The 13,996-nt window shown below is 48.3% G+C and overlaps 1 protein-coding gene and 1 pseudogene across 5 annotated transcripts in view; both read left to right on the top strand.

Annotated features, from left to right (window-relative positions):
- The first annotated feature begins 2,093 nt into the window (after positions 1-2,093).
- LOC139266414 (U2 spliceosomal RNA) lies at positions 2,094-2,227 on the top strand (annotated as a pseudogene).
- Positions 2,228-10,374: 8,147 nt separating this feature from the next.
- Positions 10,375-13,996, top strand: part of mfsd1 (major facilitator superfamily domain containing 1) — a 69,824-nt gene continuing 66,202 nt past the window's right edge. For 3 of the 5 annotated variants that reach the window (XR_011593664.1, XR_011593663.1, XM_070883581.1), the window contains exon 1: positions 10,375-10,624. Coding sequence is in view for 3 of the 5 variants with exons in the window: in XM_070883581.1 (XP_070739682.1) it covers positions 10,468-10,624 (157 nt within the window). In the remaining 2 variants the exon portion in view is untranslated. The remainder of the gene's footprint in view (positions 10,625-13,996) is intronic. The other 2 variants (XM_070883580.1, XM_070883582.1) reach the window with 1 other exon arrangement.

Raw genomic sequence — 13,996 nt, 5'->3', positions numbered from 1 at the left:
GCAATGTCCTGCAAGGTGCCTTAGCTCAGCGATGTAGCTCGCCACTTCTTAGCCTTCAGACCTCTTGGACGTGTAGAACCGGTACCTCGCCATCAGAATGCTTTCCTTCGGGTTTAGATGCTCCCAGACCAGTGTGCACAAATCATCTCTGTGGGTTTCACTGAAGTGAACAGATTTTTCATGAGGCCATACGTTAGTGCCCCGCAAACAGTGAGGGGGATCATCCTTCGTTTGGCAGCGTTCGCTTCTCCTTCCAGCTCGTTGACCACGAAGTATTGGTCGAGTCACTCCACGAAGGTTTTCAAATCATCTCCCTCTGAAAATTTCTCCAGGATGCCCATGGTTCTCTGCATTGTTGTGGTGGGGTTCGTCATCTGTATCTCGTCGCCAGTTGTTATGTTTTGAATAAAGAATCTGACCAGATACTGTAAGCTCAAAGTCATGTGTGACCATAGTCCTTTATTACAGGTCTCCAGTGCCTCTCCAGCCTGTGAGGCTTCCTTATGTACAGGTGCTCCCAAGGGATTATGGGATCCTTTGGGACTCCAAGGGATGAGCCCTCCTGGTGGTTAAACAAGGTATTTACAGGTTTACATATATAACAGAAATGGCCTCCCAGTGTATGGCAAAGGTTACATGCAGATTTTGCTGAGCTAACAGGGCAGCAAATGTTCATAGTGATAGTTATTCGAAATGGGTAGAGGTATTTCTGATGCGGAAAATAAGAAGCAAATTAGTAGACAATTTGCGAAGATTGTTTTCTTCATACGGCCTCCTAGAAGAAATTGTGTCTGATAATGGGCTGCAGTTTTGTTCAGAATAGTTCACACAGTTCATGAGCAGAAATGATGTGAAACATACCAAAGTTCCACCGTACCACTCTGCTTCAAATGGTGCAGCAGAGTGCATAGTACAAATTGTCAAATGTGCCCTCATCAAGCAAATGTTGGATCCAAATCCAAAGAAACGTCAGTTGTCATTGAACCACAAACTGGCAAATTTTCTGATTACTTATCAGAATACTCCTCATACAACTACTGATAGAACACCAGCAGAGTTGTTTCGCAAACTACAGCCACGAACCAAGTTCTCGTTGTTAAAGCTACACTTGGCATAGTCAGTAGAAGAGAAACAATCAAGGCAGAGAGTCATGATAAAGGTAGAGTAAGAGAGAGAAGTGTGAAGTTGAACCAGAAGGTTGGAGTGAAGAACCATCACCATAAATGGTTAAAGTGATTTACCAGGAAGAGTAGTGAAGTTATGTGGCCCTTGCACATATATGGTAACTAATCATGGATAAGTTAGGTTTGTTCACATTGATTGTATCTTACCTACAAATGTGGGAGGAGTTGAAAGTTGGGATGATTCAATTTATTCTGATGTGTCAGATAGTCTTGTTACAAGTAGAGTACCAATAGCAAATCCTCCCAGAAACAAGTCCAAGAGAAAGTCAGAATTTAAGTCCAAGTCCCAGTCAGGCAGACAAACAATCAGAAAGTGTAGTGAGTCCAGGCTCTCCTCAGGCTCAGCCTAGAATGAGTCAAAGTCCTACAACAAGATAGGAAAGTTCTGTTCAAGAAAGAAGGTATCCTCTTCGAAACAGAAACCCAGTGGTTAAATTTAATCTGTAAATATGGAAAATAAGTTCATATCTTTTGTTTGTGTTACAGAATTTTATAGTGGAATTTGGAAACATAAAATGGGTTCCATTTGAGAAATGTACAAGAGTTGTGTACACCATGCAAGTCATGTACAATGATTATTTGCTATGATTAACTTCTCCAATAAGGAGGGAGAAGTGTTCTAGAGCCACCTAGAGGACGAGTGCTGTAATGACAATAAAGCCATGTGTTCTGCAAAGTTCTACCTGGAAGCCATGTGGCAGATGTGTGTATCTGCTGTCTCTCAAGATATCACAAATTTAACCCTTTTAGCCATGGTATCTTTATGGTGTATTTGCGCTGCACTTCCTCCAAGGCATATTGCACCTTCCACTGGACCCAAAATTCACTCCTACCATCGCTGCACTGTGTCTGCAGCATTGCCTGAGGTTTTGCCTGAAAGAGAGTGCTGGCTCTTTTCATGCAAAGGCTATCGCTTCTCGGCCTTTTGGCTAAGATCAAGTGTAGTCTCTGTTGATTGGGCATTCATATGCAAATTGACTGATTGCAGAAACTCGTTTTTCCAGTTTTGCTGGCTCTGGCCTTTTGGCTTGGGCCAAGCGCCAATTGGAGAGAAGAGGAAAATCTGCATCGGGGTCGGGGGGTCTAGTAAGGAGGAGGAACTGAGGGAAATCCTTATTAGCCGGGAAATTGTGTTGGGGAAATTGATAGGATTGAAGGCCGATAAATCCCCAGGGCCTGATGGACTGCATCCCAGAGTACTTAAGGAGGTGGCCTTGGAAATAGTGGATGCGTTGACAGTCATTTTCCAACATTCCATTGACTCTGGATCAGTTCCTATGGAGTGGAGGGTAGCCAATGTAACCCCACTTTTTAAAAAAGGAGGGAGAGAGAAAACAGGGAATTATAGACCGGTCAGCCTGACATCGGTAGTGGGTAAAATGATGGAATCAATTATTAAGGATGTCATAGCAGTGCATTTGGAAAGAGGTGACATGATAGGTCCAAGTCAGCATGGATTTGTGAAAGGGAAATCATGCTTGACAAATCTTCTGGAATTTTTTGAGGATGTTTCCAGTAGAGTGGATAAGGGAGAACCAGTTGATGTGGTATATTTGGACTTTCAGAAGGCATTCGACAAGGTCCCACACAAGAGATTGATGTGCAAAGTTAGAGCACATGGGATTGGGGGTAGTGTACTGACATGGATTGAGAACTGGTTGTCAGACAGGAAGCAAAGAGTAGGAGTAAATGGGTACTTTTCAGAATGGCAGGCAGTGACTAGTGGGGTACCGCAAGGTTCTGTGCTGGGGCCCCAGCTGTTTACACTGTACATTAATGATTTAGATGAGGGGATTAAATGTAGTATCTCCAAATTTGCGGATGACACTAAGTTGGGTGGCAGTGTGAGCTGTGAGGAGGATGCTGTGAGGCTGCAGAGCGACTTGGATAGGTTAGGTGAGTGGGCAAATGCATGGCAGATGAAGTATAATGTGGATAAATGTGAGGTTATCCACTTTGGTGGTAAAAACAGAGAGACAGACTATTATCTGAATGGTGACAAATTAGGAAAAGGGGAGGTGCGAAGAGACCTGGGTGTCATGGTACATCAGTCATTGAAGGTTGGCATGCAGGTGCAGCAGGCGGTTAAGAAAGAAAATGGCATGTTGGCCTTCATAGCAAGGGGATTTGAGTACAGGGGCAGGGAGGTGTTGCTACAGTTGTACAGGGCATTGGTGAGGCCACACCTGGAGTATTGTGTACAGTTTTGGTCTCCTAACCTGAGGAAGGACATTCTTGCTATTGAGGGAGTGCAGCGAAGGTTCACCAGACTGATTCCCGGGATGGCGGGACTGACCTATCAAGAAAGACTGGATCAACTGGGCTTGTATTCACTGGAGTTCAGAAGAATAAGAGGGGACCTCATAGAAACATTTAAAATTCTGACGGGGTTAGACAGGTTAGATGCAGGAAGAATGTTCCCAATGTTGGGGAAGTCCAGAACCAGAGGTCACAGTCTAAGGATAAGGGGTAAGCCATTTAGGACCGAGATGCGGAGGAACTTCTTCACCCAGAGAGTGGTGAACCTGTGGAATTCTCTACCACAGAAAGTTGTTGAGGCCAATTCACTAAATATATTCAAAAAGGAGTTAGATGAGGTCCTTACTACTAGGGGGATCAAGGGGTATGGCGAGAAAGCAGGAATGGGGTACTGAAGTTGAATGTTCAGCCATGAACTCATTGAATGGCGGTGCAGGCTAGAAGGGCCGAATGGCCTACTCCTGCACCTATTTTCTATGTTTCTATGTTTCTATGCATGTCGACCGACCAGTGGGCGGGCCCGGAGGCCCGCCAAGGTGCCGGACTGGCACCACAACAGATTGAAGGCTTTGGCCAAAATACACATTGAAAGGAGGAATCTGCAACCCGGATGGCGGCCAACCGAGCGGCGAACCAGGGCGTCCGAAACACCATCCGAGTGACGGTAAAGAAAGTGGATGGACAGATAACCATCAACCAGGACCTTTTCGTGAAGAAAATCCTGCTGGGAACATATGGCATGAACGTCGCCGACGTCTTCGCCTTGCAGGACCTCCCGAAGAGAGGTTACTTTGATGTGACCTTCAGAATCGTCACCCTATGCTTGAAGTTCCTGAAGGGACTAAAGGAGGCGAGTGAACCACTGCGCTCAGTGCTGACTTGGGAGCCACTGTTCACCCTCCCGTCGCAGAGAAGACGCATTATCACAGTGCAGATGTACAACCCCCACATCCCAGTCATTGATGTGCTGACTTTCCTCGCCAGGTATGTCGATGGGGCAGGAAACAGCAGCGACTTGAAAGACTTGAACGGGATTTGGACCAGCAAGCGCCAGATCCAGGTCACCATGAAGGTGGAACCATCCTGCACCCCCCCTCCAGCTTTGCCATCGGAGGGAGTCGGGGCTACATGGTGTCCGCTGGCCAACCCAACGTGTGCCGCACCTGCGGGAAGGCAGGCCATGTGGCGGCAAGCTGCAAAACTGTCATCTGCCGAAACTGCAAGAATGAAGGCCACCAGACAAAGGACTGTAAGGAGACCAAGTGCTGCCACCTCTGTGGTCTGGCTGGGCACCTTTACAAAAACTGCTCCAAGCGCAACTTCAGCTATGCTCAGGCAGCAAAGAACATTGCACGAGAGAAGGAGGAAGCTGAGGAACACAACGCTCCAGAGGAGACCGACAGCCTCCCCCCCCGGCCAATGCCCTGGGCAAAGAAGAAACCGCCCTCGTGGACTCGGAACGAGTCGGTGAGGAAGAGAAGCCTACTACTGCGAGTTGCGAGACACCAGCAGCCAGCAGTGAAGCTCTCCCCCAGCGCACCGAGTCCAGGAACGAGGAGACAGCAGACGATGGGAGACCGTCAAGAAAAAGGCCCGCAAGCGTAAGGAGAACAGGCAAGCAAGGGCCCCTGCAGAAACGACAGGGAAGAGGCGGCTAACGACCACGATAGACAGCAGCGACGGCAGCTCGTCTGATGAGGAAAGGTGAGAAAAAGCCCCTTACTACCGCCACCAAAACAAGAGGCAATACGCCAATCCACAGCCACAGACGACCGGGAGCAGTGAAGCGACCAGCGCAGACCCGCTCCGGGAACCCGGGAGCAGTGAAGCGCCCAGCGTACACGAGCTCTGGAACACCGGGAGCGAAGAAGCGACCAACGCAGACCAGCTCCGGGATAATGGGAGCAGCGAAGTGCCCAGCACACCTCACCTCCGGAATACCAGGAGCGACACAGCGATCGAAGCACACCAGCTCGAGAACGCTGTGACTGATGAAAAGAGGGAACCACCAACACCAGGGGAGGACAGTGCAGAGGACATATCGGACTTTATCGCAGCACTGCAGCAGTCCCCTGGTCGAAACACTCCCACGGCAGAGGATGACAACCACACCAGCCCAGGTAGAGTAGACTTTTATTGTAATAACTTATGCATGCCGGAACTGGCCACTGGGCCGACCTCGGACTTAAAGGACGATTTATTTGAAGTGTAATGTTTGTAACTGTAAACAGTAACGTTAAAATGGATTTAAAAATTGCTACTATTAACGTGCGTAGCGCAAAATCCACTACGCGATGTGTTTTCACCTTGGGGTACCTCGCCAAGGTCAAAGCGGACCTGCTGTTCTTGCAGGAGTGCGATCTGCCGCACTCCAGCAGTTACCGGCAGTGGTCACGATGGTGGGCCCATGGACTATCCATATGGTCAGGAGGCAACGACTGCCGGTCTTCCGGCCTGGTTATTTTGCTGCGGGAGGCCACTTCATCATTACCGAAGTTAAGGAGGTGGTGGGCGGCCGCCTCCTCATAGCAGATGTAATGTACAAAAATTCCCCTCTAAGGCTAATTAACGTGTATGCCTCGCCTCTCAGAAGCGAGCGGCTGGCCCTCTTCCAGCAGCTCCCACTGCTGCTGGCGACGTCCAGGCCGGTTATTCTGGGCGGTGACTTCAACTGCATCATCGATGCGGCTGGACGATCCAGCAGAGCCGACAGCAAGCTGGGCACCACGTCCAGACTCCTGATGGACGCGGTAAAAGATGGCAAGCTGTGCGACGTCTTCAGCAACCCTGCAGACGGAGCACCGCGCAGTTACACCTGGTCGAGACCAGACGGGTCCGTCCGTTCCAGAATAGACTTCCTGTTTGTGTCCCACACGCTCAAGGTCAGATCCACCGACGCCACACCGGTGTTCTTCTCTGACCACTGCCTCCTACTGGCCGACTGTCGCCCACAGGAAAACCAGAAAGTTGGCAGAGGGATATGGAAGCTGAACGTGAAACTGTTGACTCCGGAAAACGTGGAGGAACTCAAGAGGGATTACAAAGGTTGGAGAACCGTAAAACCCCTCTGCGATTCCCCCATGCACTGGTGGGAAACAATCAAGACAAACATCAAGAGGTTCTTCATCCTCAAAGATGTTCAAGAGGCGAGAGGGAGACAGAGGGAATTGTCCCAACTCCAGAAGAGCATGCAAAACCTGCTCCTGTTGCAGTCGATGGGGGTCGATGTCTCGGAGGAACTCGAAGAGGTGAAGGGCCAGCAAGCCTTGCTCTTTGCCTCAGAATCCACCAAAATCATTTTCCGCTCCAGAGTCCGCTCCGTCGAGCAGAATGGGACGTGTTCGCGCTTGTTCTTCCAAAAGGTACACAGGAGGAGCTCTGTGATCACCAGCCTAAAGGAAGAAGACGGTTCTGTGACGTTTTCGCAGCTTGACATGCTGAGAATCAGCAAATCCTTCTATGCCAGGCTGTATGACGTCAAGCCCACAGACGTGCAGAATAAAAGTGCCTTTCTGTGTGGAGTAATGAAGACCTATAGACAACGGGAGAAGCAAGGCAGCAAAGTACAGGATGCGACAAAGGGTACCGATGAGTCAAAAATTAAGGCCAGTCGTTCCTGTTGTCTATCACGGAGGTCCTAAACGACAGCGAGCGGGAGAGTCTGGACCACCCGTTAACTCTGGACGAGATGACAAAGGCCGTCCGGTCCCTTGCGACGAGTAAAACTCCCTGAAGCGACGGCTTACCGGTCGAGTTGTATTCGGCTCTGTGGGACTGAATGGGCCCAGACCTGCTGGAAGTGTACGAGGGTCTGCTTCTGGCTGGCAGTATGCCACAATCAATGAGGAAAGGCATCATCACCCTCATCTACAAGCAGAAGGGGGAGAGAGAGGAAATCAAAAACTGGCGGCCCATTTCGCTGCTCAATATGGACTACAAGATCCTGTCAAAGGTCATCGCCAACAGGGTCAAGTCTGCTCTTGAGCTGGTGATTCACCCGGACCAGACCTGCGCTGTCCCCGGCAGGAAGATCTCTGATAGCCTGGCGCTACTCAGGGATACGATCGCCTACGTGTGGGACAGGGGGATGGACACCTGCTTAATCAGCTTAGGCCAGGAGAAGGCCTTTGACAGGATATCGCACACGTACCTGATGGACGTGCTCTCCAAAATGGGGTTTGGGGAGGGTATCCGCAATTGGATCCAACTGCTCTACAGAGACATCGGTAGCGCAGTTCTAATCAACGGGTGGGAAACTGAAAGCTTTCCGATCAGATCTGGAGTCAGGCAAGGCTGTCCTCTCTCGTCTGTCTTGTTTGTGTGTTGTATCGAGCCCTTTGCTGGGTCCATCAGGAAGGATGCGGGCATTAGAGGTGTGACGATCCCAGGCAGCGGAGGCGCTCAGGTCAAGACCTCCCTGTACGTGGACGATGTGGCCATCTTTTGCTCGGATCCGCAGTCGGTCTACAGATTGCTCACAATCTGCGACCAGTTTGAACTGGCCTCGGGAGCGAAGGTCAATCGCAGCAAAAGCGAGGCCATGTTCTTTGGCAACTGGGCCGACCGATCCTTTATTCCCTTCACCGTTAATCCAGATTACCTGAAGATGTTGGGAATATGGTTCGGAGCGGACGGGGCGTGCGCCAAAAACTGGGAAGAGCGTATCGCCAAAGTGAAGCAAAAACTGGGATGGTGGAAGCTGCGCTTCCTCTCCATGGCAGGAAAGAACCTGGTCATCAGGAGTGAGGTGCTCTCGGGGTTGCTACATGTGGCCCAGGTCTGGCCCATCTCTCGCTTCTGTGCCGCGGCAGTTACCCGGGCCGTCTTCCACTTTGTCTGGAGGTCCAAAATGGAACGTGTCCGCAGAGACACAATGTACAAATCTCTGGACAGTGGAGGAAAGGATGTTGCGAACGTGGCCCTCATCCTGATGGCCACCTTTGTGTGCGGCTGCATCAAGCTGTGCACAGACCCCAGGTACGCAAACACCAAGTGTCACTACGTGCTGAGGTTCTACCTGTCCCCAGTGTTGCGAAGGATGGGCCTGGCCATGCTGCCGCGAAACGGCCCCACCAGCTGGACCATGCCTGTCCACCTGTCCTTCGTGGAAAAGTTTTTCACAAAAAACCCCTTTGACCACAAAGCCATAAAACAGTGGTCAGCACGTAAGGTCCTGGACGCCCTACGAAAGGAGAGGGTGGACCCTGTCGGGTGGTTCCCTGAGCAGACTATCGAACTTGTTTGGCAGAACGTCTCATCGCCAGAGCTTTCACACAAGCACCAAGATGTAGTTTGGTTGGCGGTGAGGAGGGCCCTACCCGTCAGAGCGTTCATGCACAGCCAGCGTCTCAGCAGCACGGCACGGTGCCCCCGAGTCGGCTGTGGGGCGGACGAGACTGTCACCCACCTCCTTCAAGATTGCGCCTTTGCAAGGCAGGTCTGGATAGAGATGCAGTGGTTGCTGTAGAGGTTCATCCCGAGCAGCTCCGTAACACAGGACTCTGTGCTCGCAGGGACACACACCGAGACAGACATCACCTGCTGCTGGAGGGCAATCAACTCGCTGAAAGCCGCACTTTGGTCTTGCCGAAGCTTGCTGGTCTTCCAGAGCAAGGAGATGTCCACGTCTGCGTGTTGCAGACTGGCGCAATCCAAGATCCAGGACTATGTGCTGAGGGACGCACTAAAAATTGGTGCAGCCGCCGCAAAGGCATGGTGGGGAAGAGCCACAGTTTAAAGCCCTTCCGCCACGGTAAACCCGGGGGCAGGAATCAGTACAAAACTCCCCTTGGGCCGTACTTGTAATTTCTTTTTTGCATACATGGAGCACCATGACCTGTAAACACCTATGTAGTGCCATGTACAATGCAAGGTCTGTTTCGTAATGCATGTTGAAAAGAAAAAATGGAAATGTACCGTCACCCATTCCGTGTACTGTATAGTGACACATGTAATGTAATTTGTTGAACGTACTACAATGTATCCCCTATTGTACTGAATTGTACTTGATCCGAAAAGCAAGGAAATTTATCGAACGGAACTGCCGTCAGCCCCCAAAAGTAGCGTATGGGATTGCTGACCGCAGCTAAATGGACTAAACTGCTTTTGAATGTACTGTACAAATTTTTATATGAATAAAGTATATTTTGGAAAAAAAAAGTGTCTGCAGTATGTACTACCCATAGGATGCATAGCAGCAATCCATTAAGCTTACTTCAACAGCACCTCACAGCCTTGCGACCTCTACCACTAAGAAGGGCAAGAGCAGCAAGATCATGGGAAAACCAGCATCTCCAAGTTGCACATCATCCTGATTTGGATATTTAATGCCATTACTTCATCATCATTGGATCAAAATGCTGGATTTTTGTACGTACCACGTGAGTGAAGCACCACCACAAGGCCCAGAGGAGAAAGCCACTACCTTCTAAGGGTAGCTAAGGAGTGACAATAAATGCGGCCTTGGCAATGCCATTCCATTCCAAGAACAAATAAAACATTGATCTGTAAACTCTGGCAGTAATTTTTTTTTAAACTCAGTGTGAGCATCATTCTTTCACAATCCATGGTCGTAGGGTGGCTACCCTGTACTTGTTGCTCTGGAGTACAGTATTTGGAAAACCTCAAACTGGAAAAGCAAGGCTCTTTATCGCGTATCATTTTTAGTAGTAGATGGAGAAGTAGATTTTGCTTTCTTATATTTAATATTTCCATCAGTCAGTACAACTGTCAGCATCAGTGGAAATGTGAACAGTGACATTTATGTGATGAGCTGGATTAGGAATACATGACTTCCAAACCTTTGGTGCTGTGTTTATTTTGAGAATGATGAAGATGCGGACTATTTAAACCACCGCAGTAGCCGTGTTGTGGTGTTGACTGGCTCTAGAAGTCGCAGTGCCGGGGGAGTTTGAAGTGGTTGAGGAATTTCTGCCGTCTCCAGGAAGTCGCCGGCACGTCACCAGGAAGTGTGTGCCCGGATCATGTGAGAGCGGGAGGGGGCGACTGGCCCAGCGGCGACAGAATGGCCGCAGAAGCGGAGAGGGAGGCTTTGCTGGACGGCCAGGATGGCGACCGAGTCCGGGAGCCGGGCCAAGGCTGCGGCGCCTCGGCCCTGTGCGACCCCCGGAGATGGCCGCACCGTTTCGTGGTGCTGGCACTGATGTGTTTCCTGGGCTTCGGTAAGTCCGTCCTTGGGGCCCCTGAGTCTATGACCGAGGAGCGGCTCTAACCCTGGCCCCGCTGTCCTGCCCTCCGGCCCGGACGGCCCTGGGACTTTATTCGCTGCTGCCCCCGCCGCTGAGAAGCCAAAGGCATAGGTTTCACATCAGCCCGGCGCTTGTGTTGTGGGAAGTTTGTGCCGGGGGCGGTGTCGCTGCTTGGTGTTTGTAACCTGTCCACTGCTGGTTTATAGAGTATCACTAGTCAGGCTTTCATCTTTCAGCATGCCTAAAATTAGTTCCTGTTGGGGAATTTACATTATGGTTAAGTGACTTTACGTAACTTGTGGCTGCTACAGATGCGAATGAGGTGTGGGCTGCCTTGTGACTTTTGTGTAACTTCCTGTGAATCTGAAGTGTGCGGTGTTTATGTTGCACGGAACTTTCTATTTGAGTTGGTGCTTTGCGCAGTTAACTGTTTTGCTCAAACGTGCACTTTGGGATAGGATACACATAATTTGCTAAATCGTTCACTGCAAAGTCTTTGGAAGACTTGTAGATATTGATGTGCCAACTTTAATTTTTGACACCATCATGGTTTGTACTCTGTAGAAGAAGCAATTATGGCAGTTTGGAAAACTGTAATAAAGGAATGTAAGAATCAGATCTGCCTTTCTTCCCATTCCGCCTTGACTTGCTGAGTTGTTGAGTTCAAACACGTATGTGTGAGTTTCTGTTACTCCAAAGATGCCAGTAATTTTCCATGGTCATTTTAATGAGCTCAAGGGGGTGAGGGTAGACTGAATCAGACTTTCAAAAGGGAAATGTACAGAGGGAAAATGGAGCATGGGCCCGTAATTTGTGGTGGACCTTCCTGCAACTTCAGGCTTTAGCACATGTGCATCCTAACGCGGAAGTCCTGAAGTTGCGGAAAGTCATTTACTGCTCCGACACTGGCTGCGCTGTGCACCCCCCCACAGCCGGCAATCCGTGAAGCTGACAAATACATCGGCTCTTCCACAGTAATATCGCTGGTAATTAGCTCGTTACAAGTTCGATCCTTTTGGATTAAGTGTAACTGGGGTTTTAACACCGTATTGACTGCTAAACAAACGTTTGGTCCTGAAAAACTAATTTTAATTTTGTGGCGTGTCAAATTTATCCATTTGAATAAGAATTAAAATTTTTAAGAAATATTAAGTTTTGTCATCTTTATTTCATGGTCATTTTAATTAGCAGTGAGCTCAAGGGGGTGAGGGTAGACTGAATCAGACTTTTAAAAAGGAAGTGTACGGAGGGAAAATGGAGCATGGGTGGATTGCCCTGCAACTTCAGGATGTAGTGCATGTGCATTTTGTGCATCTTTTCCCTATGTGAGAACCCCAGATTTTGTTTTGCTCTCTAACTTAAAAAAAAAAGTTCGAATCAAAGGAGTTTACTCCCTTCCTGGCTCTCGATCTGAGAATTCTACATTGAGATTGGCTGCTTAGACAGCTTGTTGACATCACAGCAACTTGCCTTAGGGATTCCCCATTAACTGCCATAAATTTCAATTGCACATTGGAAAAGCCAAAATTCTCCAGCGAGATGGTAAGGTCTTTGGGGCCAGCGGTGAACACCTTTGCTTTGCTGCTGACTGCAAATTACAGGCCAAAGCATTTATCACGAGATAAGTGTCATCGTGAAAAAAAGACCAATACAGAAAGAAGAAAAAGACTTGGATTTATATAGCGCCTTTCGCGACCACCGGGACATCTCAAAATGCTTTACAACCAATGAAGTACTTTTGGAGTGTAGTCACTGTTGTAATGTAGGAAACGCGGCAGCCAATTTGTGCACAAGCAAGCTCCCACAAACAGTAACGTGATAATGACCAGATAATCTGTTTTTTTTATGTTGATTGAGGGCTAAATATTGGCCAGGACACCGAGGATAGCTCCCCTGCTCTTCGAAATAATGCCAAGTGTCAGCCTAGATTATTTTTTTTTGTGCTCAAGTCCCTGGAGTGGGACAATTTTCTGACTTAGAGGTGAGCGTGCTACCCACTGAGCCACAGCTGACACTGGGAGTTAAGCTTGTATTCGAACTTATTGAAGTTAAGTTTGATGTTTCGCTCTCTGCATGAATTTGCGCAAGTTTGCCTCCTGATCGTGATTGGCCTCTTTAAGTATCTCACCGCGTCCAGTGATCAAGATATCCTCTGCAATCTTGTAGACTCCATCTAGACCGTCGAGGTTCTGGTCTAGCTTCTGCTGGAAAATTTTCGTGGCAGGACTGATGCCAAATGTCATTCTATTATATCGATATCGTCCCCATGGAGTCTGGAAGGTCGTGAGGGAGGCGGACTCTGTGTATATTTCACATTGCAAGAAACCCCCTGTTGTGGACTATTTAAATATAACACAAGTCTGTATATGGAGAAAAGTGTTGTTTATTTCCACTCGATCGATCAATGGAGAGATGGCTTGCACCAGTCTCGCACTGGATACACCCCCACTGCTCTCCTCGAACAATCGTCGTGTTACTGTTATACAGTCAAAATACATTTTAAAAAATCATGAAGTTCCATGCGGAAGCTTTCCATTTGTTTCCCTACCGTGTCACAAAGTTTCGCCTAACTACTATGATTACATTGGTTAATACAATTATATTGACAACAAGCTTTGTTACCTCCCCTGTGTGCCTTTTATCTGATTAGTTACGTGCTACATCATTTTCATGTCTGAACTCTTCCCCTCCTGGCCGATCTGCCCTCAACCAGCTGTGGGTTCTCAATCATCCATTGTTTCCCATAATCTCTTATCACCCCATGTGACCTAGCCTTGGAGTATATTTTTCTCAACTTTTTTTTTGTGATTAAGGTAATTTATCTTCCTGAGCATTCTAGTTTAGCATTTTCCCTGTGTTCCGTAGCACGTTTCTATCTTTTTTCTTTCAACCTTATGGTTTTTAACTTTACTTTAATTAGGTCCCCTTTGATTAATTAGGTTCCCTCTACTTAATTTTTTTTCTCTACACCCTCCTTGCAGTCTGCTTTAATGAAGACCTTTACATTTGACATCTGTGGCAAGCTGTCATCGATTACAGGACGTGGATAGTGTCCACGTTTCAGGACATTGTTCAGATGTTGAGGGTCGATACATACTTGTATCTTTCCATTTTGTTTTTGTACAGTCACTAGACTGGATACTCAGTCTGTTGGTTCAACAACTTTTGTGGTGATTTCCAAACGATCGAGTTCCTCTTTTAGCGTTTGTTTGATCGCTATTGGCACCCGTCTGGGTGGCATTATAGCTGGTGTCGCTGATTCATTAAATTCAAGGTGAACCATCCCCGGCATGGGTCTTAAGTCCCTTAAACACATTTGGATACGCATTGTTGACATCAGTTTTT

The sequence above is a fragment of the Pristiophorus japonicus genome, chromosome 6 (assembly GCF_044704955.1).
Source record: "Pristiophorus japonicus isolate sPriJap1 chromosome 6, sPriJap1.hap1, whole genome shotgun sequence".
NCBI classification, from domain to species: Eukaryota; Metazoa; Chordata; class Chondrichthyes; family Pristiophoridae; genus Pristiophorus; species Pristiophorus japonicus.
Note: the sequence above shows the minus strand (reverse complement) of the source record. Positions and strands in the feature narration are given on the sequence as shown.